Genomic DNA, 24,741 nt, shown 5'->3' with positions numbered 1-24,741 from the left:
TCACGGCCTATCCAGAAGCCCTGATCTGTCGCAGCCTTTTCACGCTTTGCATGGACGTTTAGCACCTCTGCTTCATTCCTGATTTGGAGACAGATACTAAAATGTTGCCGAATTTGGTGGAAGTTGATTACCGGTGCGGTCAATGGGAATTGATAGAGGCATGCTTCCCACAATGGTTGCGAATAATTTGTCTTGGGTTTCTCTGCTGACCACTTGGCAGAGGGGAGCCTAAGCTTTAACAGTATTCAAGTTCTTCTCTCAGAGAGCTGATAAACTACCCAGTACTGGGGAATTTTAAGAACGTATTTAAAGACAATCAAACTCTGGGGCCTGTGAGTGCTGTTATAAAGTATTATCCCAGTCATATTAATCCTCAATTAACTGTAATTGCTTTCAGTATCTGTATGGGTACTCTGTGCTGGTTTTTCTTAAAGATGACCTCGATTTCAGAATCCCCCCAACATTACCACGGTTACTTCAGGAATCTGAAATTAATTCAGACTGGTCAAACATTTAAAAATGAACAAGTGGCATCACAAGTTTAACCTGTGCAATTGCTGGAACCAAATATTCATAATTAAATGCATTGCAAAAGGCCTTTATGTATACATCTTTTATCTCTAAGCTATAAAAATCTCAACACTTAAAAAATCTTGCCAAGCCTCCTCTTTCTCAAATTTATCTGAATAGGCAGATCCTTGTAAGGAAAGAAAACAGAAAAACACTATTCCATTTCCATGAACAACTGATGACTAAGAGTTGCTCTCTTTCCTACATAACTCAATTAATACAAATTGGTTCACAATTATAGAGCTGTATGGGAATGATGAAGAATTTCCTTTTATTTAATCTGAAAAGGCTTGGATTGAAAATCCCAGCTGGGGCAGCCACTGGTACCCACATAAAGGGCCATTTATATCATATTAGACAGCTGGCAAAATCTTGTTATTCCCTGAATCCCAGGGAGAAACCTAATGTCTTGCAGAGCACCACTGCAGAACCATTTTGCCTTCCTACTTATGGTTCGTCCACTGACTCCTCAACAATCAGCTCTTTCCTTTATCTATCTTGCTTTCCAGATGCAAGTATTATGTTGAAGGAAATGAAAGTACTTAATTGTGGTACCTAGCAGGTCAGTGAAACCATCAGAAAGATTAACTTAAATGATCTTATGTGCTATTTCTGCATACCCCCACCTTCTGTTGGTGTGGAGTAAATTACTGTCTCGAGAGCCATTTTACTCATTATTGCTTCTTCTATGCAAGAGATGCAGCTGTTTCTTCTCTGTTTTGTTTTGTCAGTACATTCAATTCCATTTCATGAATGGCTACACCACTAACCTTGGTATCAGCAACTATAAGATCTGACTATTTCCTTGTGTTCAAACACTGGTCATGGGGAAGAGGATACCTGCATGAAAGAAAACTGCACTTTGAGAATGGGGTAGTAGTTTTTAAATGGGCTTTCTATACAAATCAGAAAACGGTTCTAAATAAGTCCATGGTAAAATACAGATACTTAATATTGTATTTTCAGCAGAGATGCTGCTGCCCCCTGTTTATTTTACAGACCCCAACAACAACAACAAAAGAAAAGGAAAAAAAAGACATAAAAGAAAAAGGTTAAATGGCTGGTGTCCTCTAGGGCATGATGACAAATTGTGGTACACTATTAAAATGCCACCATTGTTATTGCAAGTCTGCTCAAGCGACCCTTCAGCTCTGACAGCGGGACCTCTCCAGCAGAATCTTCTTGCCTACTCACATGCAGCTTGTCTGCAGCACAGCTCGGGCATAATGTTGACACCGGCCAGATGGTATTCAAAACAAGGGGAAAAGATGGGATGATAAAGGTCTAGCGGTCTTGCTCTTATCATCATCATCATCATCATCATCATTGGTTTGTCGTATCTAATCCTCCAGTTAGCAGTGATTTTTCAGGAACAACATGTCTGACAGCTGAGAAAACATACAAGCTATAAACATTTTTTGTCAAAGGACGCAGCATGTAAAATAATGCCCATTCCTGTAGCATTTTGGCTGCTATTTCCCAGGTGATTGTGATGACACTTCCAGGGGGTAGCCATGCTGAGGGGCAGACAGGGTAAACTTCAGATGGCGAGGAGAAGAGTGGCACTTCTTTTCCTGCTTTTTTTTTTTTAAATTTCTGCTATTTTTTGTTACGGACATCAGGGAAAGCCCTGCCTGTTAACACTGTAGAGGGAGATTCAGCCCTGCTGAATTCACTCCGGGTAGTTAAGAGACCCAGCTCTTAAACTCGGCTGGAAACAGGTAGCGTTTCTCAAACCAGCATGTGCCTACGGCGGTGGAGCGCCAAGTGATCTGAGCGGGAAAAGCTGCGGTCACAGTCTGCACACTTGAATGGCTTCACTCCCGTGTGCTTGCGGTAATGCCTCGTCAGTTCGTCGGAGCGAGCAAACTTCCAGGTGCAGCCTTCCCAGGTACATTTGTAGGGTTTTTCTCCTGGGATAGACAAAAGAAAGAGGGGAGGGGGAGAAAAACAGGTGGTGACTTTCTCCTTGTTGCTCTTAATCCCCGCAACCCCCTCTGCACGCTTCCCATGAACACCCACTGCTTAGGGGTTGCTTTAGGCCAAATTACACAATTACAAGGTACCGAATCTGCTGAATATAGGGAAAGGGCCTTGAGATTTATCATTCCTGTGGCATTCACATGACTAAGAAAATCAACAGGATTAAGGCAACAATATAGACCCTACCTTGCAGGGGTGATGTGGGGATTAACATCAGGACAAAGGGCTGTGTAATTATTCTCATGATTACCATACAAGTTTGCTACACTCAACTCATCAGGCTACACTTTCTCCCAAAATGGCCAGACTACCTGATATTTCAGCAATTTATCACAGGCTGCCATAGACTTACAATTATTTTTATGAAGTTTATGAAGGTTTCCAATTATTCATGTAAACAGCACTGCAGGACATTTCTTAGCAAGCTGGTAAAAATGAACTACAATTTCCCAATTGAACATAAAAATCCAATCTGCAAAACATCCTCTTTATTTATTGCATTTACTTCCAGTAAAATTAATTCTGTGTGTAAGATGTTACCAGGAACGGTGTACAATTTTTAAATGTACTCAGCCATGGGACTTGCACAACGTTGTTGATAAATACCCATTTACTTCAGTGAGATCAGACTTGGGCTAAGTGTGGATTTTTTGGAAAATCCCACCTTCTGTTCTTTATTTAAAGGTAAGCGTGATGCATGCCCCACGACCTGTGTCATATAATGTCAGAGGAGAAGATTAATACAGCAAGTCTGGATTTTGTGCTTTGATAAAGCAAACTGTTAGAAAACCCCATTTTTGCCATGTTTGTAGGCTGTACTTTTTTGTGATTTCTATCACCAGCCCTCAGTGTCTACATATTAAATGCTCTTGGCAGTTACCTCGATCCCACAGTTGAGCATGTACCAAAACTGAGGAACAGAAACCGTGTGAGGTCTGTATGTATCTTCTTTTGGTGTGTCAAAAATTATTTTTTACCTCCTCTTCTGGAACCAGCTAATCACAACCAGCACAACAAGAGAGCATCTCTGCAACAACTGTTTCCTTTGTCAGGCACAATCATTCCTCAGTTAATTACCTCTTATGAATCACAAGCAGCTTTCAAGAAACTATTTCAATTACATGAACCAGTGACGCAACACTTGCTTTGTCGTAGGCAGCACCTCCCGCCATGCGTCTCTTCAAAAGTCAATAAATGCTTTGCCGAGTTTCAAAAGAAAATTCCCAAGTAAGAATATCATCACAAAGTTCAAACAGCCCTGAAAAGTCCAGCTGAAATGGCCATGGGTGCCTCTGTAAGGAAATCGGATGCTGTAAAGGCATGTCAGCAGGGTTGTCAGCAACATTTGAGCTCCTTGGGTCGGTACCTTCTGTGCACCATCTGGGCTGTGCTGCAGTTTTTATGTCAGACGGGGGTGGGAAACAGTTGCTGCAAGGAGAACCCAGCAATCCAGGCTCTGAGGTGACCACAGCTCATAGCTGCACCAGCAGCAACTTAGCCTAGATAATTTTACAGTCCTCAGCCAAGCACAAAGCACCAAACAGTGTTCATTGCCCTTGGGCAGCCGCAGTGTTGGGTGCTTGGAATCCAGCAGCTGCTGCGAGCTGGATGGGCACAAGCTACACAGCAGATGGCAGGTTGCATGCTCTTGCCAATGACAAAGTGCTACAAAACGTGTTCAGATTCACCACCGAACTGTTTTCCATACATACCCTTGCCACAAACAGTTGGTGCAGAGCACCGGACAAATATAGCAGTCTCCCCATTTGACTTGGCAGGTCTATCCTAACGGTCTCATCAAACCGTGTCAACAGTTTCCAAGTGGAGTGCTTGCCCTGCCCATCCTCAACGTACTTTAAAACTCTCTTTTTGTTTAGACTCTGGATACTGACCCAGCTGGTTTTTTACCACAGAGAATTCCAGAGCAAAACGAGGAGGTATTTCCTAAGCTTTGGATCCTTATTTAAAAGCATCTGAAATTCTAAGTCTCTCCCTGCCCCGAGATCCTTCCTCTGCAATGGCCTCTTTGGTACACGAATCCCAGCTCTTCTTTCCCTTGGCAGAAGACAAATGGAGAACCTGATGCAGGGAGGGATGGTTGGTGAAAGAGAAGTACCAGAAATAGTTTGTTTGTCCATTAGAACCATATCACTTTGGGTAAGAAACGCAGGTCAGCTGATGGAAGGATGTGAGCGTGGGTCACTCACCTGGAGTTAGCAGGTGTTGCTTCCAGCCTCCCTCCTCAGTGAGTCCTGCTTACCCAGCCCCTATAGTTATGTGAAAGAGACAGGACTAGCCACATTCCTCTCAAGTTATTTACACCACTGAAGGAAAATCGCTCTTACAAGCTCAACCTAAGAAGACCTTTCATTATTTTCAATTAAATATATGCGTATAGCATAAGAAGGAAAAAAAACAGGCAAAGTAGCATTACTCTGAAGACATTCACACAGGCACCTTAAAAAAGCCACTGTAAAGAAAACTGTGAAAGGTATGATTTTTCATTATGATTTATCAACAGCATTTTATGCAAACCTAATTTTTAGGGGAAGAACAATAATACTACTTTTCTGTTAAACACCCACATTATCTGTGGATGGCCAGGTGCTAGAAAAAAATGTTCTTCTTCCTAGACAATACTATACTAACGGTTAACCTTTTGTTTGGTAACATCCCAGACATGAAGAGTGACCACTGAGTCTGTAAGAAATACAGTAAAAACTGGAAGATCCAAGAATTCAAAGGATGGAGAAAGGAGCAGCAGGAGCATAATTGCTACAGGATGAGAAGCTGGTATGAGATATCAACACATCAGCTTTGGATGATGAGCTTAGGCATTCACAGCTGAAATTCTCAGTGCAATCAACAGAGAGAAGCAGGACCTCAGCAGGGCAACCCAGAAAGCGGTGAGGGAGGAGGTGGACAAAACTAGTTTGTTAATTGGAAGAAACTAGCCCCAGTGCTTTTTTATATATATATATATATATATATATAGCCATTTCAAGACTGGATTGCAGTGGAGTTGAAGTCAAATACTCAACCATTTTGACTCAGACACTTCTGCCTCTCTGCAAGCACTTGAGCTCAAGTGTCTAAGAAATGCCCGGGTTCAAAGTGTGGGCACTGCTCCTTCGATGTCTTGGCAGACACCAGAGCGTGGACCGCAGAGTTACTGCCACGCACCCAGACACTCGAATTCTCATTCAGCTCTAAGGAGCAAAAGCAGGTGGTGTGAGTCTTGCCCAGAGTAGTAGAAACATGGGAATGAAGGAGAAGACAAAACAGTGGACTGTTTTGGGAAAATGGTAGGAAACAGAGCTCCAGAAAGAGATTAAGAACCTGCAGCAATTAACACGAGGAAAAAAAGAAAACGGGAAAAAGATAAAACCCTGTTAGTTAGTTCAATCTTCTGAATCTGTAAGGTTTTAGACTTATAGAAACTATAAATTTAAAAATAAATGCCCAAAGCTATGAACATCTTCATGGGAGCTGACCCTCTACTTTTGCACCTGTCTTTGAGAGCTCTATTGTTTTGTCCTGAAACCTGATAAAAAGATCCCAAAACACAGAGAAATTGTATTCTGATGCTATTCTGCAGCTCTGCCTTGCAATACACAGACAGTGAACAGTACGCCATGACACAGTTACACAGATCAAGAGGGACCCTGGAGCATGAAAAGGTTTTCCTAGACAGTTCTCTGTAGAAAGAGTATTTTCTATTGTTTGGGGAAGTTAATTATGAATTTTTAAAGGTATGACTCAATGCCTCATATGGAACTAGTCATTTTTTTAATCTTCTATTAACAAAACAACTACTTCTATGAGCCCTCCGAAACCTTGACTTTTGTAGTCCAGATGCCACAATCCAAATTAATTTAATTACTTTTACTGTATTATTCTTCCTACCCTACCATGACTCCTCTCACTTAAGCACTTAAGAACATAGTTACAACAGTTACTCATTAAATCTCCCTAAACTCAAGCAAATAATGAATTGGTAATGCTGAATAATGACCACCGTTCAGCCAATCCTTCAAAAATTTTCCACCCTCCTCACAGCCCAACATCTGTCTTCCCATATTCATGTACTCTAACATCCGGATGATCATTCACCTATGGAAATAATTCTCTCCCAAGCTTTTACTTACAACCCAATGACATTCACATATGCCTTAAAAAAAACCCTATGTGGGTATCAGCAGGAGATCAAGCCATGCAACAAATGAAGGGACCAGGGTCTGTTCTACCCCAGGCAGAATTTCCCATGCGGTACATTCCTCTGCAGTTATCCTCTGCCCATCAACTAGCTGGTATCATGGTATTTGATGCCAGATCCTTCAAAGACAGGCACCACAAAAATGCCATGTAAATAGTTACGGGTTATTCTGCCAGTGAGGAAACTGCTCTGGAGCTCCAGGAAACAGAGCTGGGCTTATGTTCCTTAGGCAAAGAACTTTGTTTACTGCAATTGCAGATGCTCTATGTACTCCCTGCACACTTGCAGTTCCTTTCATTTGTGTATTATTTAAGCTTCACTTATTCATGAGTTTAGCAGGCTCTTGGCAACCATGTCATTAAGTAACAATGAGGTAACACGGTCGACTACCGGGACAGAAAACATCCCAGTGATCAAGTTCTAAACCAACTTCCTCCTCTGGCATAAACTCACCTCTCTCTCTGGTAGTACAGGTGAGTGCCATGTCCCTGCTTATTTGTGTCCTCTTCAGACATTCTTATCTATCCAATTTTTGTGCACATGTGATTCTCACCATGAGTTCGTGTTACTACATCACTTCTCTGTAGCCCTCTCCTGCAACAGTACTCGGCATTTTGAAATACTGGCAACATTTTTATTCCAAATCAGAGTAAACTAGAAAATACACATAAAGCACTGTTCAGGGGTACAGGCTTAGCCACCTAGTCAGATTTTTCTGTATTTAAGCTTTCATCACAAAAAGTCACAAACTGAAATTCCACTTTTGAGAAGGACAAAGTTAGAAAAGCACTTGGAAAAAAAAAAAAATTGGTTTATAGTTTGCAAACTGGGAGGGTGGGAGCAAAGGGGAGATGTTGTCCCTCACCCCATTCATGAAATATGATGGTTTTGAGTCAAACTTACACCGTTTAATAGGTGGCACCTGCCCAGCTGTGCTATCTACAGCCACATCTTTATACACTCAGCTTCTACTGCCATTATTCTTGGAGGAGTATTGCCCACATAAAAACAGAGTGAGGGCTTAAGGATTTAGCCCATAACAAGTCAAAAGAAAACAAATAATCCAGCACACATGCCTCTGCCTATGTTTGATGATGTTAAATTTTCTAGTCAAAGTCAACATATCTGCAGCTTTGCAAGGTTGAGGACATCTCCTGGTGGTTCCTGGCTTGGTTTGTGCTACAGGATATTATGCAACGTATATAAGGTGTAGTATTTACGTCAGTCGGTTTCAGCTCCCACATAAACACCAGAATCATTCTGAAACATATGGGACAGTCACACTGCACCCATACTGATAGGAGTCTGGAAGGGGAAATCATAAATTGAAAACCACAAATGATGGCGAATTTGATTTTGCATTTCTACTAAAAATAAGCAATTTGGGGCAGAAAAGAATCTTTTTACAGCAAAACCACTATCTGATAATGAGCAGCCTCAGGCACTCCCAGAGGAAGAGGGCAGCTTAACTTTTAGACACAGGGGAAAGGGAAAAATGACAACTCTTACGTTTTGAGTGATATTTTTATTAGTATAATTTTTTAATGAAAAAACATCAGAGCACTTATAAAGCACTTTTCAACTTCAAAGTGCCTTATAAAGCTTTTTAAAAAATGTAATCCTTCATAAAAGTCTGTCTTCGTAATAGCACTGTGTAACAAATATCACGTCCATTCTGCAGGTAGGAAAACCAACACAGTAAGCATCAGCAGCCTTCCCAAAACTGCAGAAAAAGCGAACAGCAATGCTATGACTCACATATTAGGAACACCTTACTTTCTGTAATGAATCTGTTAGATCTCAGTTTCCTCCCTTTAAAAGTTTGAAATATTTTTGATGCAAAAATCCAATTAAATTATTTAGATGTCCTTCTACAGGTCACTTCGAATCTCTGTATCCAAGTTACTGATTGGTGAACCTGGTGAACACAGTGAATTTGACTTTTGTGTTTCAGTATTGTCAAAATATGCAAATAAAATATCTTTCTAGCAAGATATTAAAGTTTCGTATCAGTTGAGCAAGTCTGGGAAAACAATTTCTACAAGCAGAACAGGAACATTCTGTGCTGCCTATGACACATCTTGAAATTCAGGTTTTTATTCCTTGTTCTCAGTCTAACTTAGGCAAAGCACAGGGACATGGTTTCTTCATGTGAAAACTGAGAACAAAATTTCTTCAATCAAAAAATGCAGTAACAACATTCAGTCTAAAAGAAGAGACAGAACTTCATCACACTTTTGCCAGCTCTTGAACAAATTAATTACAAGCTCCACTTCTGATTATTCAGGTGTGAGACCTTTTCCCACATCACAACACAAAACTATCTTTTCATTTCACTGTGCAGCTGTGCTTGGGTCCTGTTTGCCACCCTGGCCATTCTTCCCACTCCCTCTGCCAGAGCAGCACTAGTTCAGCAACTTTATCTCTTTCCTTCTCCTGCTATTGTCCCACATACCCCTCTAGGTGTACAGCTGCCTCAGGTTGCTGCTGTTTTAATACAAATCCCAGCAAAAAAGCCTTTGTGACCAGACTCACAAAATTAAATTCTCCGTAATTTAAGAAGCTAAATCCATTGCATCGGTCTCAGCCCTGTTTTGTCACCGTGCACACAGGACAGAAATGAAGAGGGAGAATCCAAGAAACTTCTCTTCCACATTGACTGGCAAACTGGCGACAATGGATGAGAAGGCGGCTGAGGTACTGAATGACTTCTTTGCCTCAGTCTTCACTGGCAGTGCCTCTTCTCACATCCCTCAAGGGGATGGCCTGCAAGACGGGGACTGGAGGAGCAAAGTCCCTGCCAGTGTAAGAGAAGATCAGGTTCGAGACCACCTGAGGAACCTGAACGTGCACAAGTCTATGGGACCTGAAGAGAGGGTAGTGGTCAATGGCGCAATGTCCAGATGGAGACTGGTGATGCGTGGTGTCCCTCAGGGGTCCGTATTGGGACCAGTAAGTTTTAATATCTTCATCGATGACCTAGTCAGTGGGATTGAGTGCACCCTGAGCAAGTTTGCAGATGACACCAAGCTGAGTGGTGCAGCTGACATGCCTGAGGGACGGGATTCTATCAGAAGAATGTAGACAAGCTCAAGGAATAGGCCTGGGTGAACCTCATGAGGTTCAACAAGGCCAAGTGCAGGGTCCTGCACCTCGGTCAGGGCAACTCCCACTATCAGTCCAGGCTGGGGGATGAAGGGATTGAGAGCAGCCCTGCTGAGAACGACTTCGGGGTACTGGTGGGTGAAAAGCTGGACATGAGCCGGCAATGTGCGCTCATAGCTCAGAAGGCCAACCGTATCCTGGGCTGCATCCAAAGCAGCGTGGTCAGCAGGTCGAAGGAGGTGATTCTGCCCCTCTACTCCGCTCCCTGCCTGGAGTCCTGCATCCAGTTCTGGAGCCCGCAGCACAGGAAAGACATGGACCCATTGGACAGGGTCCAGAGAGGGCCACAAAAATGATCAGAGGGATGGAACACCTCTCCTGTGAAGAAAGGCTGAGAGAGTTGGGGTTGTTGAACCTGGAGAAGAGAAGGCTCTGGGAAGACCTTATTGCAGCCTTCCAGGACTTAACAGGGGCTTATAAGAAAGATGGGGACAGACTTTTTAGCAGGGCCTGTAGCGATAGGACAAGGGGTAATGGTTTTAAACTAAAAGAGGGCAGATTTAGACTAGATCTAAGGGAGAAATTTTTCCCAGTGAGGGTGGTGAAACCCTGGCACAGGTTGCCCAGAGAGGTGGTAGATGCCCCGTCCCTGGAAACATTCCAGGTCAGGTTGGATGGGGCTCTAAGCAAGCTTATCTAGTTGAAGATGTTCATGCTCATTGCAGGGTCGTTGGACTAGATGACCTCTAAAGGTCCCTTCCAACCCAAACTATTCTAGGATTCTATAATTACCTCTTCTGGGCTTGTGCAGAGAGACTGTGCTCCATGATGGGACATACGCAGTGCCATGTGAGATACAAACGAATTAACGCTCCGGGACAAGGATTAGTTAAGTATATTGCCAAGGGCATTGCTGATGTAAAATGCTAAATTTTAATTCCTGCTAAAACAGAAAAAATAGAATTTTTGGAAATGTAAGAGGCCTCTTCCTGTGCACCTGAATCCAGGAGCCAGACCAAATCCCAATAGGAGATGACAAATAGCATTTTATTACCCTTCCTGATATTTTTTCCTGCATGATGTGGTACATATATAAATATTTTAAGTATAAGTTAAATGCACATATATATACTTAACATATATATATATATTTTCATACACGTATCTGTAGTGGAAGATGGCATGAAGTTTTCTCCTTCCCTCCAGCCACAGCCCATATATGGGACTATCAAACTTCCAGTGGCGTGGGGAAGGCTGAGATTTTTCCTTTTACAGTGGCCTTCACTCATAAAGGGAAAGTGATGCAACAGATTCATACTTCCATCAGCTTCCAACTGCACAGAGACTGCCAGCAGACCTGCACAGTAACTCCCTTCAACCGGGGTGCTGCAGGCCTGGAGTTTAGTGTGGCCTCCCCAAAGAAAACACCTTGTCTTCATTGTGGTCCATAACTGCAAGGGAGATGCCAAACAAGTGACATTTCCCTTTCTATCTGCCTCCAATTCTGCTACTGCCACTCCTCCTGGATGCTCCAGGGATTGCTCCACCATACTCATCAAGAGCAATACTGATGTTTCTCAGTATAGAAGTTAAACCTTCCACTACCTGTAAAAAACAAAACAACAAACAACCCCCAAAGAAATAAACAAACAAATAAAAACCAAAAAGGCTCCAAGGCATGATCTTTCTCTCACTCAGTTTTGCACAAATGATTATTTGCTGTTTGCAGTGTGCTAGAAGTCATGCTCAAGCAGAGGCTGGGACCCTGGTGTGCTGGGCTGTCTGCAGAAATAGAGCATTAAAAAACCCACCTCCAGTTTAAGTAAATGAGTTGTGAATGGAATTAAACTTCTCAAATTAAGATATACTGATTTTTAACAACATAAAAAGCAGAATAAATAGATATTATACTAAAAACAAATATTAATTGACAAAAATACACATGACAAGGGAAAAGATCATTAATGTGACCAAGATACTACTACATTTCACACTCTATGTGGAGAAAACACCAAAGTGCAGAAAATAACCCTTCGTCCTACACAGGTGTGATCTGATCTTCTTCCTTTCCCAAGAAACAAGAAGTTTTTGTAAAATTTCCCCAGTTTTCTACCTATTTTCTACCTTCTTTGCAAAAAGTGAAGACTGCAAACACTAGCTTTCAGGCTTTGCCTCGTTTCCTTTTAGCCATGGAAAAAAGAAAGCAGAAAAAAAAGGAAAACCTGAGTAAAACATTAAAACAAAGGCTTTTGTGAAGCTTAGTTGCCGTTTTGAGCATGGTCTGATCAAAGGCTGCCCTGAAAAGGACAGGGCAGGCATGAGGAATTCCAGACTCTCTTCCCAAAAGACAAGGGCTATCACCAGTAATGGGCATTTCAGTAGCAATTTGCGATCCTGTTCCTTCTGTCAGGGGCTGAGTGGGCTGCAAGAGTTAATGTCCTTGGAAACCTTGTACTGTGTGTTTACTCCTCCAGGTCTGGGTGCAACATCTGGGAAAGTATTTTGGAGGGAATGGGAGTAGAGAGGTCTTTCTTGCCTTCATGCCACTGCAGGACTACACATGGTAGACCACAATCATGCCTGAGACCTTAGATGAACTGCCGTTCTTTGGAGGTAGAATATTAAGTACTAAATGGTTTACTTAAGAGAAAATTTTATTCTGCATAATGAAATCATCATTATTCCCTCGTGCCACACACAGACAAAACACATATGCACCCCATATTTACAAAGTCAAGGGGCACTGTTGCAAACATTTTTCATAACCTAGAGACTGAAAGCAATCACAGACACAGTTAGACTTGCTTTCCCATCAAAGTGCCTTGGAATAACCATGTGGGCACTCTTCCATATCGGCACAGCATCAGACCTACAATGCAGAAGAATGACTCCCCCCGTGTGTAAGGTGAATTCAGAGCTCACAAAATGAGCCAGAAGTGAAATCATTTAACTTTCCACAGAGCAGCTATTGGAAGAGAACTGGACGTACAAGCTCCTTGTGGTATGGACATCTGCCCATAAGTAGCTGGATTCAGACAACTATCTCACTACATCCAGAGGTTCCCATTTCTGAACATCACCTTACTAGGCTGTGGTGGCATTGGTGAGTCTGCCTTTATACCCTGGTACATACTGCAATAGCAGACCTCTGCTTTTAAACACATTTCTGTCCTGGAATCTGAACCCAGTCACATCAATGGGAATAGTCTGAGGCTTCAGCAGCCCCATTTATTAAATAATCTGTTTATCTTCTAAATAGAAACTGCATGAAGAAAGAGCAGAAAAGCTAGAAGTGAAGAATTCCAGGAAATATACTGCTTTCCACATTGGAAAACTCTACTGTTTATTGAAACTGGCAGTAAATTTTAAACACTAAAAGAAAGCATTTCTTAAAAGCATCACCCAATACAAATAGAACCTCCTATTTTACTTAAAGCAAATTAATTTTTAGATTGGCTTTGTTTATTTAAATTCCAAGTTTCTGGAACAGCATGTAAACCTGCTGTTGCAGCTTTTTTCACCTGACAGATTTACATGGAGGAAGGAGAGCTCTGGGATAAGGGCCTAGGGAGCACATCGGACATGAGAAAGAAAAGCTGGGCTTTTGAAGAGCTAGCCTGGAGGGTAGGTGACAAAGAAATGTTAATTTTAAAGTAGGCCAAAAATCTACACAGTTCAAGTAAAATCCAGAAGGATTATTTAAAAAATGTTGCTTCGTCCCAGTATTTGCCTAAAGAAGGGATTACAAACCTGTAAATATCTCCCTGGAACTTATAGCTACCAAAAGGCATGAAAAAGACCTTAAGAAAACAACAGGTAATGAATGGAGTTTTAAAACCTACAGACCAAAAATAACTTTTTTGGTGCCTCCAACTTCTTAAGTCCGCTCTGAAATTGCTCAAAGGAAAATGTGAACAAAGACTAATGACAGGGGCCCTTTCATATTAAAATAATATATGGAGCAACAGTGAGTGAGAGGAATGCAATGTTGAAAAAGCACAGACTAAATAAAACACCCATGTACTCACTAGCCCTCCCTCTTCTAGGGTGGTGTCTCAACCCAGCTATAAAGGAACATCTTGGGGAGGAAATGCTGTCATTTTCTCAGGTACAAAACCACATTTCTGAGATGTTTACTGTCTCCATGTAACGCCGCTGAAGACCCCCTGACACTGACAAATAGGCTTCATTACGTCTGTGGCAAAGGTATTTGCTCTCATCCCTCAGGAATGATATAGGCGTTGATGAAGGACAATGCACCAAACACTAAAAAATTCTTTTGGCCTGGGGGCTATATTCAGCCTGCCTCTGTAAGTGCCTAACGAAGCAGCCGCATCTTCTGCAGCAGCGGCACTGAAAAGAGTGATTCGGACCTGGTGCTGGTTGAGGCTCACGGACAAAAAGCAGCAGTTGCAGCCCAGTACCTGAGCCCCACAGAAGGTGGTCTGGTTACAGCCCTTGCCTTCCTCCACCCCTTGGAGGCAGGAGCGAAGGCACAGCTGTGGCTATACGATGCACTACACTCACAGACTAAATCCATTCCCACTTCACGTCAACTAGAAAGTCCCAGGCTTTTGCTGCCATTGACCCCAGAAAGCCACTCTGCCACGTCCCTCCAGAAATTAGTAACTAATGACTGAAATTAGATTGCACAGAAATACAGAATGCTGTTTACTCCTACAATAAAAGAAAATCCTACAGAGGTGAGAGACAGGGAGCAATCTCTTCTGTATCAGACATTGTAAAATTATGCTTCACATAACCTTAAAGCTGGCATCTTCTTTCTTTATTGACTTCTTCAGGATGATTCACACATGTTTTAAACTCCTTGGGCTTCTCCATATGGTAGGAGGGTAGCCACAATGAGTTACAATTGGATTTAGCTGTGAGCAACTTTAGATGTGAAATCCAAGACAAATCCAATTTCCCTTTAAATGACTAAGTGGTTGGTTAGATTTCTCAGGTCACAGTCCCCATGCTAGGCACTGCTTTGGGACACATTCATACTACCCAGTGTACTCTGCATACTTAGAAAAAAGAGAAATCGCTTTAAATCTCCTCCACATGTACTATCCATTATACATGTTTCAAGTCTCTGTTTTCTTTATCAGGCCCCCTAACAGACAGCATAATTTGCCTCTTTAATTTACATAATATGCCTCAAATTTACATGTTCTCCTTATTTAAGAGGAGACAGATGATGTCTATGAAAACTGGATCACGATATGCAAAGGTTAGCTTTGGTACCACCAGGCCTGCGCATCAGGTTAAAACAGAATACTGCTCACTAGCATTTGTAGACTAAGTAGCCTGTGGATGAAAAGTGAAAGTAGCTTTTAGCCATGTGGTTGACCAGTGGGACAGTTTGTCCATGACCAGGTGTACCACCTCATTGCATGCCCTGGGACATTGCCCGCAGCCAGTAGCCCCTGCCCCGCCGTGTCTCTGTTGGCAGCCAGAACCTGACATCTTTTGGTAATCGTGCTTTTCATTACTGAAGGCATTAACAAGGCAACTGAAATCACTATATATAAAAAAGGGTTTGTGTGGTTTTTTTATGATCACTGTCATCTATCCAAAAGGTGTTTTCACTTTCTAATTTCTCCTTAGCAGTGCTACAGCAACTAGTCCAAAGGGTCCTGGATGTTTGTTCTTGTTTTCCCTCTCCTCTCTCCCTAAAACTGAGGCTTATCTTTCCAGGCACTCCCTTTACCCTCAACTAATAAGCTGATTGAGGCTATAATAATATATTTATAAAATGTATTACTTCACCTGAGACTTTACTGCATTGCATTTGACCTGATAAATGGCCTGACTACATGGCTTTATCCTGCCACCTTCACTGTATCTAGCTCATGAACTTTAGTTTCATTATAGTTACAGATGATTGAAAAATAATGACAAGTCAAGTGAAATTTTGCAGGGAAATTGCAAACAATTTTGACTTATTTACAGCTTTCCACTGACATTTCAGAAACATCCAGCCAGCTAGAGAGGAGGTCAAGATGTATGTTCTCAATTTTATGTCATGAAAATATCTGCCTGTTTTTTGCCAAAATAATAAAATTATTTAATGCATTTTACAGTTTTCACAGACCCATGATTTCCAGTTTCACCAATTTCACAGATCAGTTATTAAAGTCTAGTTTTTATAATTCATATCAGCCTCTCAACAGAAGGCATGATTTGCCTCTTCGATTTACATAAAACCTATCAGATTTTCATCGTCTCTCTTCAGAGGGGACAGAGTCTGTAGATCTTTCACAAACCAAGGCTAGTACAAAAGGAAACAACAATTCATTAAGATAAAATTAAATATTTTTAGAATGAAATTTTGATGGGAGCAAAAAACCACAGTGGAAGCAACCAGTAGTACTTAGTCTGCAACGCTCAGCTGTCCTACTGGAAGTGTCAATGGCAACTTTAGTACCGCCTAAAAGGCCTGAAATAGCCATTACATATCATAAAATAACGCTACAGTTGTTTCCCTCTCCGTCTTCAAAGTAAAAGCAGCAAACTGAAGAAGGTGAGTCCCAGTGGGGCTGCACAGGTGCAGACCTCAGGGGGAACAGGAGTTACAGCTCTCCCCACTCTGAGGCTGACAGGAGCACCTATGCCGAGCACAACGCAGACATACGCAGACCGGGAATGCAACCCAGGGCTGCTGGCTTTCCCATGTTTAAAGATTACTCATTTGTAGAGTCACACATCAGTAATTTTCTTTAAGTTCATTGAAGCAGAAACTAACTCAACAGAACTCCAGCGAGCCAATTTCTCACAGTTTCTCCTTGCGGAAAGAGTTGATAAACCTGAGCTGCGAGATTGGCTGCAAGCCCCGCAGGCTCTCCATCACACCCGATACCTCCTGATAGCTTTATTTGATGATTTGGCAAAACAACAACAAGAAGCTGATAGTAGAAAGAGAATTTTAATACCAGTGCTTGTGATTTATGAAATGTTCTAACTATCACAGGTTTCACTTGCAGTTTTTCTCGATGGAAAGATGATGTGTAATTCAAGCTCGCCCCCCAGTGGACTCCATGCCCACACCAGTACCCTACGTTTTGAGGACACTGGTGAGAAGTATTGGGGAGCTAAGTGATAGCATACTTAAAAAACCCCTAGGGGTCACGCTAAGAGAATTAAATACAACTGTTACCATCTATAATATTTTGTTTCCATTTCTAATTACATTTAAAAGAAGTATAATTTCCAACCAACGAAGTTGTTCAAAATACCGCATTGTTTTTCCTCCTGTATCCAAACGACTGCAAATGTTTAGTGGCTATTCATATGAAAAAAAATGAAAAAAAAAAAAAAATAGTTTTCAAACACATCCTGCTTAGGTAAACAATTGTCAGCAAGATCAGCCTGCTTAAAAAAAAAAAAAGTCCAGATTATGCAATGCCGAGTTTCTGAGATCTTTTCTCAGAAAGTTTCTTATTGAAACTTGCTCACCCTTGCGTGCATAGCTGTCATACTTCATTTATACTTATCCAAAACTGCACTAATTATTGTGGGTCATACGTGAATAATTAACTTCTTTTGCCTGAAGCAAAAGTAAAGGCCAAGATAAAAAATGTAAGATGAGATTAATACATAGAGTATGCTTGTGGCCAATATTACATGTAAGTATGAATATCCAACTTCTTACCAAGACCTGAGAAGTGTTCTGTAAAACACATTTAATTTTAACAGCACAATACAGATTTTCTCACTGGATCCACTGGCTAAATTCAGTGCTTATCCCTCTAGACTACACTTCTTACATTGCAGTAGGCTTGAAGACATGACAATATAAAGCAGTTAACAGCTGATTTTAAGGAAGGTTTTTGATTTAATGTTATTTTTCTTTTCTCCCTGAAGGAATAAACCAACAACCAACACGACTGCAAAATATTTCAGGCAGCTGCCTTTTGGGGTGGAGATTCATTTCAGCCAGCTAACAGGTAGGTATCCAGGCTTCCTCTGTGTTCAGAAGTGTAAGAGAAGCACCTTCGCAAGCCAATCCCTGGGCCTACCTGAAAAGGGAATAACGTGCCCCAGAGGTGCCAATCCCTCTTCTCTGACTACCCAGAGATCCCAGACAGATAGCATAGCCTAGACATCCAGCTGCCAGGGAACCAAAGCTGAGGAGATGGATCCTACGATTACGGCAGGCACAGAAACTCCCTTCACGCTGCTGGAGAGTTAAAACTGCAAAAGCTGTAATTACCAACACCATTTTACGCCTTCAGTGCCTAGTTCTGAGCACACTAAGTGCACAGCCTGAGATTCAGCAGTGCAGACTATCGAACACTGATTTGAGTATGTTACCTGCAAGTGCTGGTCTGACATGAGATCACTAATGAATTACAGGCTCACAACAAATGTGATTCTCAGTGATTTAAAACGTCAGGGCTGAGAAGAGCCTTCTGTATTTCTGGGCTAACTTAAGTCTCACATTTCTGAGGTTGTTCATGTCTAGTTTTGTAACTCAGGTCCTTACACGATGCTTGCCTACACTCCTGGGCTGCTCGCCAGTCTTGCAGGCTAGGAAAGAGTGACCTCCCTGCAGTATAAGCACGCAAGTGGTATTTTTGGTTCAAACCAAAAAGTCTACTGGTTTCACAGCTCTGCTAGGCTCTCTGCCTTCTTATCTGCTACAGCCATATATGCTCAAAAGGTGATATAGGCAAGAATAGGGAAACAACTTAGAAATCAGGGAAGGGCGAAGGAAAGGGACAGAGTAGGGTTAGATAAGGATAAAAAAAATACAGCAAGAATTACAGAGAACAAGGTGAAAGGGTAAGGGTATATGAAATATTTTGGAAAGGTAGGGACAAAAGATCACATTGAAGACAGGAAAGAAGAGGGAAGAGGGAAAAAGAATTAAGACAAGACATGATAAATTAAGAGGGAGGAGAAGATACAAGCATTAACGGGAAGATATGAAGAAACTAGAATAATTGGCCTGGGGGGAAATGTAATGAAATTCCCAGATCACCAGAACATTTCCACTGCTTAAGGAAGGGACTCTTATCTAATAGAAATTGGTTTAGTAAGGGGTATTAGGACAGAGCTTTGTTCAGTATTTCTCTCAACAAAAGTCCTACTAACCAGAAGACATATTGGAAAGAGTGATGGAGATGTGGCCTCACTTGAAATGGAGAAGCCATCACTTGATTTTTAAAAATTGTATCTTATACTCTTTAGAGTACATCACACCACAGAAAGCGCCAGAATTCTCAGCAAACAACAACATTGTGCTATGTGCTGGATAAACACCATCTCCAAGGAGTTACGAGAACGCTGAAGTACATGAAGACCAGAGGGATCAATAAATTTAACCTAAGCAAATCAGCAGCAGAGTAAGGAACAGCACTGAAACTCAGAGCATTCTGTCCACTGCTTTTCTAGCCATCCAAGTGATCCCCTTTTAATTTGTTCTTGATGACCTCAGATTGCTGCTCCTGAATTTATCCACATGAAAATTACAATGATTACACATCACTGCTTCAGCTACCCTTACATGCCTGTCATGTAAACTAGTAACAGCCCATACAGTGAATAAGGACACCAGGCATTGATTAACTGATATTACCATCACTGAATGGGACCCAGCTCATCCAGGTACCTCTCTCGCATCTCTGTTGTAGGGACCTAGTGCAACCTATTCTCATAAAGTGACTGACTTCCCTCTGCAGTATGTGGTAGGTGCCTCTGAAAGCCTCCGGAAAGAAATCCTGAGCTCTTGAGTTTACACTTGAATTGAACTGAAGGCATTTAGTGGCACCTAGCATTCAAAGGCTACACCTGTAAAATCAAGTAGTAGATCAATAGGACCAAGTCTGTAGAGTAAAAAAATGGTGCTGAAGATCCATGTCCACTATACGCTCTTCTTCAGGGTTTTCTTTCGACTAGCTCTGGTTGGTCCCAAGCAATGACCACCCATTGTTCATTGAAGCACAGTAGGTATGTCCCTGGTGGCCACTTTTCTGTCTAGTGCCATCTGAAAGGAGTCCAGTTTGTGCTGAGACCGCTCAAGTGGGGATGACAGGGAAGTTGAATTCAAAAGCACGCTGTTGATCTGCACCAGAATGACCATGCTGATGCACTCACAGACATCTCTGTTATTTAGGTACAGCCCTTTGGCTCTTAGTGTCATATAATGAGTTCAATACCTCCTAAGTTAGGCAGAAAGGAACCTGCTTATCTCAGCTGTGGTACACAGTGCTAGAAAAGTCTTACCTGTGTGCGTCCTCCGGTGAGCCTTCAGGTGGGAACTTTTTGTGTATACTTTGTTGCATCCCTCAAAGTCACACCGATGGATGCGCCGCTTCCTAGAGTCTGGAGACTCGGACCTTCTCTGACGCCTTGTGCTCTCAATACTGAATGGTGAAATTGAACTGAAAAAGAGAACAGAAGCAAAAAATGAAGCAAGAGCATGGTGTATATCCTGGGCCCCAAAAGATCAGCTGTAATATATCACTGTGCCAGAAGTGATCTCAACAATTCATTAAATATTTCCTTTTCTACAATGTAGTCCACAGCACATATTTGAAACAATCTGTGCTTAAACTAGAGCGTATTTTGCAGTATGACATAATTCAAGTCTTGATTTAGAAGTGCTTATTGCCAGAGAAAACATCACAATCCTTGAAATACTGCTCCAATAATGAAGTAGTCTAACTTTATCTGAGCTTTATTTCTATTTTACACATGTCCAGGTCTAAGCTCACTGAACTCTGCTTTCTAAACAACTTTATATATAGCCTCTATAATTTCTCTTTGACAAGTTTAAATAGATAAAAATCCTGAAACCTTTTATGAAAAAGTGTTTCCACTGCCCAGATCTGGACTATGGATCCTCACATTTGGCCAAACACCTGTTGTTTGCTTGCATACAGATTGCTGAGAGATCCATATCACCCCACAGCAGTGATTTTTCCGTTTACTTATTTAACAATTCCCAATCTATCACCTGCAAGTCAATTAATTTTATTTCCTTTCAGACCACTGATAAATAAAAAAGTTTATTAGCCCAAGGCCAGCAAACAATCCCCACGGAAATGCCTATGCTCAGCGAAGATAAATATACAGCAACATCCTAAGGCCTATCAGTTATCCCACTTTTAAGCAAATAAAAGTAATGTTGAAGTCACGTTGCTTTATTTTATAAATACTGTATGTACCAAGTCTAATACTTGAAGAAAGCCTGCTACAGCAATGCACTTGCCTGGGTTAGATAAACTTGTGTCATAAACTATTATCAAGCTGATATGCCAAGATCCAAACCCTCATCAACTTCCATTAATTATATTACCCAGCTATAAATCATTACTAATCGATTGCCTTATCAACCCTTACCATATCAATGGTTATACTGCACAGCAGTCATGTTCACCTACAGTTACACTAGCCTGTTTAGCTACTTTAAGTACTGGAACAACACTGGTCTTCATTAAGTTTCTGGGGCTTCCCCCACATTCCCAGTTTTATTGACATTGAAGGTAAATGATTTAGAGATTTGTCAGCCAGCTCTTTTAAACTCGTTAAGATGCAAGTTCCCAGTTGTCCTGAAAGAATTCATTGACTGTCAAATAAAAATGAATCAGAAGAAAAGAAGCTGAATCTGATCATGAAAAGAAGTAAGCACGAACCTTTGGGGAAGCTAAGATCCTAAGAACAAGGCATCTGAAAGAAGCACTGATGTTGATATTCCTGTTCTTCAACGTTCTGTTACAACAGCCAGTGCTGTTACAGCTATAGGTCTTCTGGTATAAACCTCACTTTTAGAGATTTCCAGAATCTGCTCTATGCAGAACTTTGCATAAAGCATCTTGCACCATTAGCATGTGATTTCACTGATGTTCCAATCTGCTGCATTACAAATCTTTCAGCCTTTACAAATCTTTCAGTCTTGAATTTGTAGTAGTTCAAATTTCACGTTTTTCTTTTTGTTTCAATATTTTCACAGTACAACCCTTATTTAAACCACTATTTAAAAAAGATGGAATACAATCTTTCTGACAGCCCTCTTTTTCTCTGAACAGTTGATATAGAGTCAAATTTCACCTTCAGGCAAAGAGATTTTCCAGATTAATTATTTTTGCCTATAATATGATATGTGTAAACGGGCATGTGGGGAATTTCTGAAATGCAAGAAGAAATGGACAGAAGGCTGTAATATCAACATTAACTAGCAAAAAGTAGTCCCCAAGAGAGTAAGACACATCAGCACTTTAACTATGTGACAGGAATACAGATATGTTTAGCTGTCACAGAAACAGCTCAGGAACTGCATTTACGCATCTGCATCTCAGGGCAAATAAAAGTCTTGGTTTAGATGATTCACTGAGAACAGTCTCGCTACTCCAGTGTTTTTTTTTTTTAAACATCCCACCAGCTGAAGTAAAACACAAATGTGTAAATCAAATCTTAAAGCTCAACACTGAAGGTACAAAATCCAGTGCTCAAGACCAGAAAATCTTTTATCCTTAAAAATAAATATTTGTGCATCATCATTTTTGCTGCATGTGATTTACAAGCTGTCTATTTTGTAACAGGGCATTCAGATCCTGGGTAGTACAGCTGGTTTAAATGGGAGGAGGATCAAGCTTACAATGCTGCTGCGACAATTTCCAGCCCCAAGACAAAATGAACCTTGAGCAGAGTCAGCACCTCGTAAAAAGCTATTTGTCACGTACAAGAAAGTGACCTCACTGCTGGAAACTGCTCTGTGCTTTCCCAGGTATTTATAGAGGAGATGGTGGCACAAAGCGGTGCTGCAAAGGTGGCACACGATCAATGCTGCTGCGTCTGAACTGGATTGCTCCCTCTTTCTAAAAGGCGAAGCACCCTACTTATTCCATACCAGGGAAAATAACTGAACAAGACACAGAAGGTGCCGTGCCATTGCCACCATCCCCCGTGAGCTTCACAGCCATCACTTGCTCCGCACGCCAAGGAGGAAGGTTACTGTCAGCTGGAAGCAGCCAATGTTACCTCATGCCTTCCGGTCGCAGCAGTGCAGGCTAAATGACAAACTAGCCCGCAGAAGGGACTCAGGTGGCCACTGAGAGAGCACACCTGCCAGGTGATCCTCCTCTGCCACTCCAACCCCTGCGGCGCAGGGGGACCCCACAGTGCAGACATGCTCACCAGTGGAAAAGGAGCCAGATCTTACCTGATACCACCAGCCTTGTTTTAGCCTTACAAAAGCTGTGTGATTTTTTAAAATGGAGGTACCGCAGGAAGCCCTAAAAAAGAGCACAGGGTGCTTTTTTCAGCTTCCTGAGGTTAGTTCCTCTCACAGTAACTGTCAATTTGCTGATGTTCTTTCCTGTGGCCATGCAGCAGTAAAAGGACACATTCCTCTTAAGCAATTTCTACAAAATACCCCCACCAACCATGCAGAGAGACATAAAGAAACTCCTCAAACCATGTTCTGTGCCTTTTAAAGCCACAGGGGTTCTGCCAAGTGGCTCTGGTCAGGACAGGGCTCCAGAAAATACTGTTTGATGGCACCACGGTGGCCAAAGACTTTGAGAAAGTACATGATGGGGAACTCACAGGTTGTTGTTTTTTTTTTTACTGAGTTTGTTCCCTTTTGTTTACAATGTGTTTTAAAATCATGTAAAATAAATTCAGAAAACCCAAAAATAAAAAAAAAAAACCCACCATATGTTAGCAGCAAGCAGCATCTCTTGACCATAAGTGCCCCTCACAGACTGAGGGGCACAGCAAAGACCTGGAAACACAGAAGCAGCTGAGATCTGCCAGGGTGCTCAGAGGAGAAGCTGCCAATTCTCCTGCTAATGGCCAAGATCTCAGGTAGCCTTTAAGGCTCAAGGTGGGGTTTAGCAATAGGATTGACACCACATGTAACATCCCAGGCAAACTGCAGGATGTATCAGACTACTGCTGATACACCAAGTTCAAAAGATAAATTAACAAAGAAGAAAACTGGGTTCTGACCTGTCAGCCTGACATTTATTTTTTTGCAGTTTTATTTCCAGTGTAATTTCTATAGTAGTGTAGAAACTATTGCACTAACAGAAATCTGGGAGACTGCTGGTTGCCTCCATAAGCAGGTGCAATGGCTGTAGTCAGTACTGCTAATAGGGTGAAATGAATGAAATCAGTGTGAGCATTCAAGGGTAATTTACAAAACTTCAGCTGTGTTATTTCCAGCTAAAACTGAAAACATGCATCTCTGCAACTCACACATGGTCAAGTGCTCGTCTCTGATGCAAAAAGGTCTGCAAAGTAAAACAAAGACTGGGGCTTCACCAGTAGATGGCCATCAAGTTCTGCTGAACGTGATCTGTGCTACATGTGACAGGGATTATAACCACCCTGGTACTGCAGGATTATTTTTCCCTTCTATGAATGCTACCCATGACCTCTTGGATGTTTTGCCTCCGTTCTACAACACAGACTGTGAAAGTCCCATGGCATATGCAGCAACACTGTTAAGAACACACATAGTGGATCTCTTTATACCGATCCTGTGTCTTCCGAGCCATATGCAGAGCAGAGCTGCCTGGAGATCACAGTATGTTTATTAAAGCCTTGAACTGTGCTCAGTGCTGTGACACACCAACAACATGCCATGGGGTGACAAGTCAGTGCACACTGGCTGCTCCCCACGAACAGCCTGCTTAGGTGGCCTTACCCTGTGGCAAACATGCAGCGGTACCTTTGGCCACCGAAGCATGAACTTCCTGGCGCTGCCAGCACCTCAGCAAGCTGGGCAAGAGCTGGCTGACACGGCCAGCACAGAGCTGGTGATGGGCAGCGAGCCACGCTTTGCTCTTTGCTGGACAAACCTAAACGGTGTCCCAGAGTTGCATTTTCGTCCTTGTGGTTGTCACCTTTACTCT

At 41.9% G+C, this 24,741-nt stretch overlaps 1 protein-coding gene across 1 annotated transcript in view; it reads right to left on the bottom strand.

Annotated features, from left to right (window-relative positions):
• Nucleotides 1-1,251: 1,251 nt before the first annotated feature.
• KLF12 (KLF transcription factor 12) overlaps nucleotides 1,252-24,741 on the bottom strand; it is a 253,406-nt gene continuing 229,916 nt past the window's right edge. Inside the window, 2 exon segments of the mRNA XM_082009457.1 lie at nucleotides 1,252-2,483; nucleotides 20,105-20,262. Coding sequence (XP_081865583.1) covers nucleotides 2,302-2,483; nucleotides 20,105-20,262 — 340 coding nt within the window. The 3' untranslated portion in view covers nucleotides 1,252-2,301.

The sequence above is a fragment of the Phaethon aethereus genome (assembly GCF_964289735.1).
Source record: "Phaethon aethereus genome assembly, chromosome: 1".
In the NCBI taxonomy this organism is placed as follows: domain Eukaryota; kingdom Metazoa; phylum Chordata; class Aves; order Phaethontiformes; family Phaethontidae; genus Phaethon; species Phaethon aethereus.
This window is presented reverse-complemented; position numbering and strand designations above follow the sequence as displayed.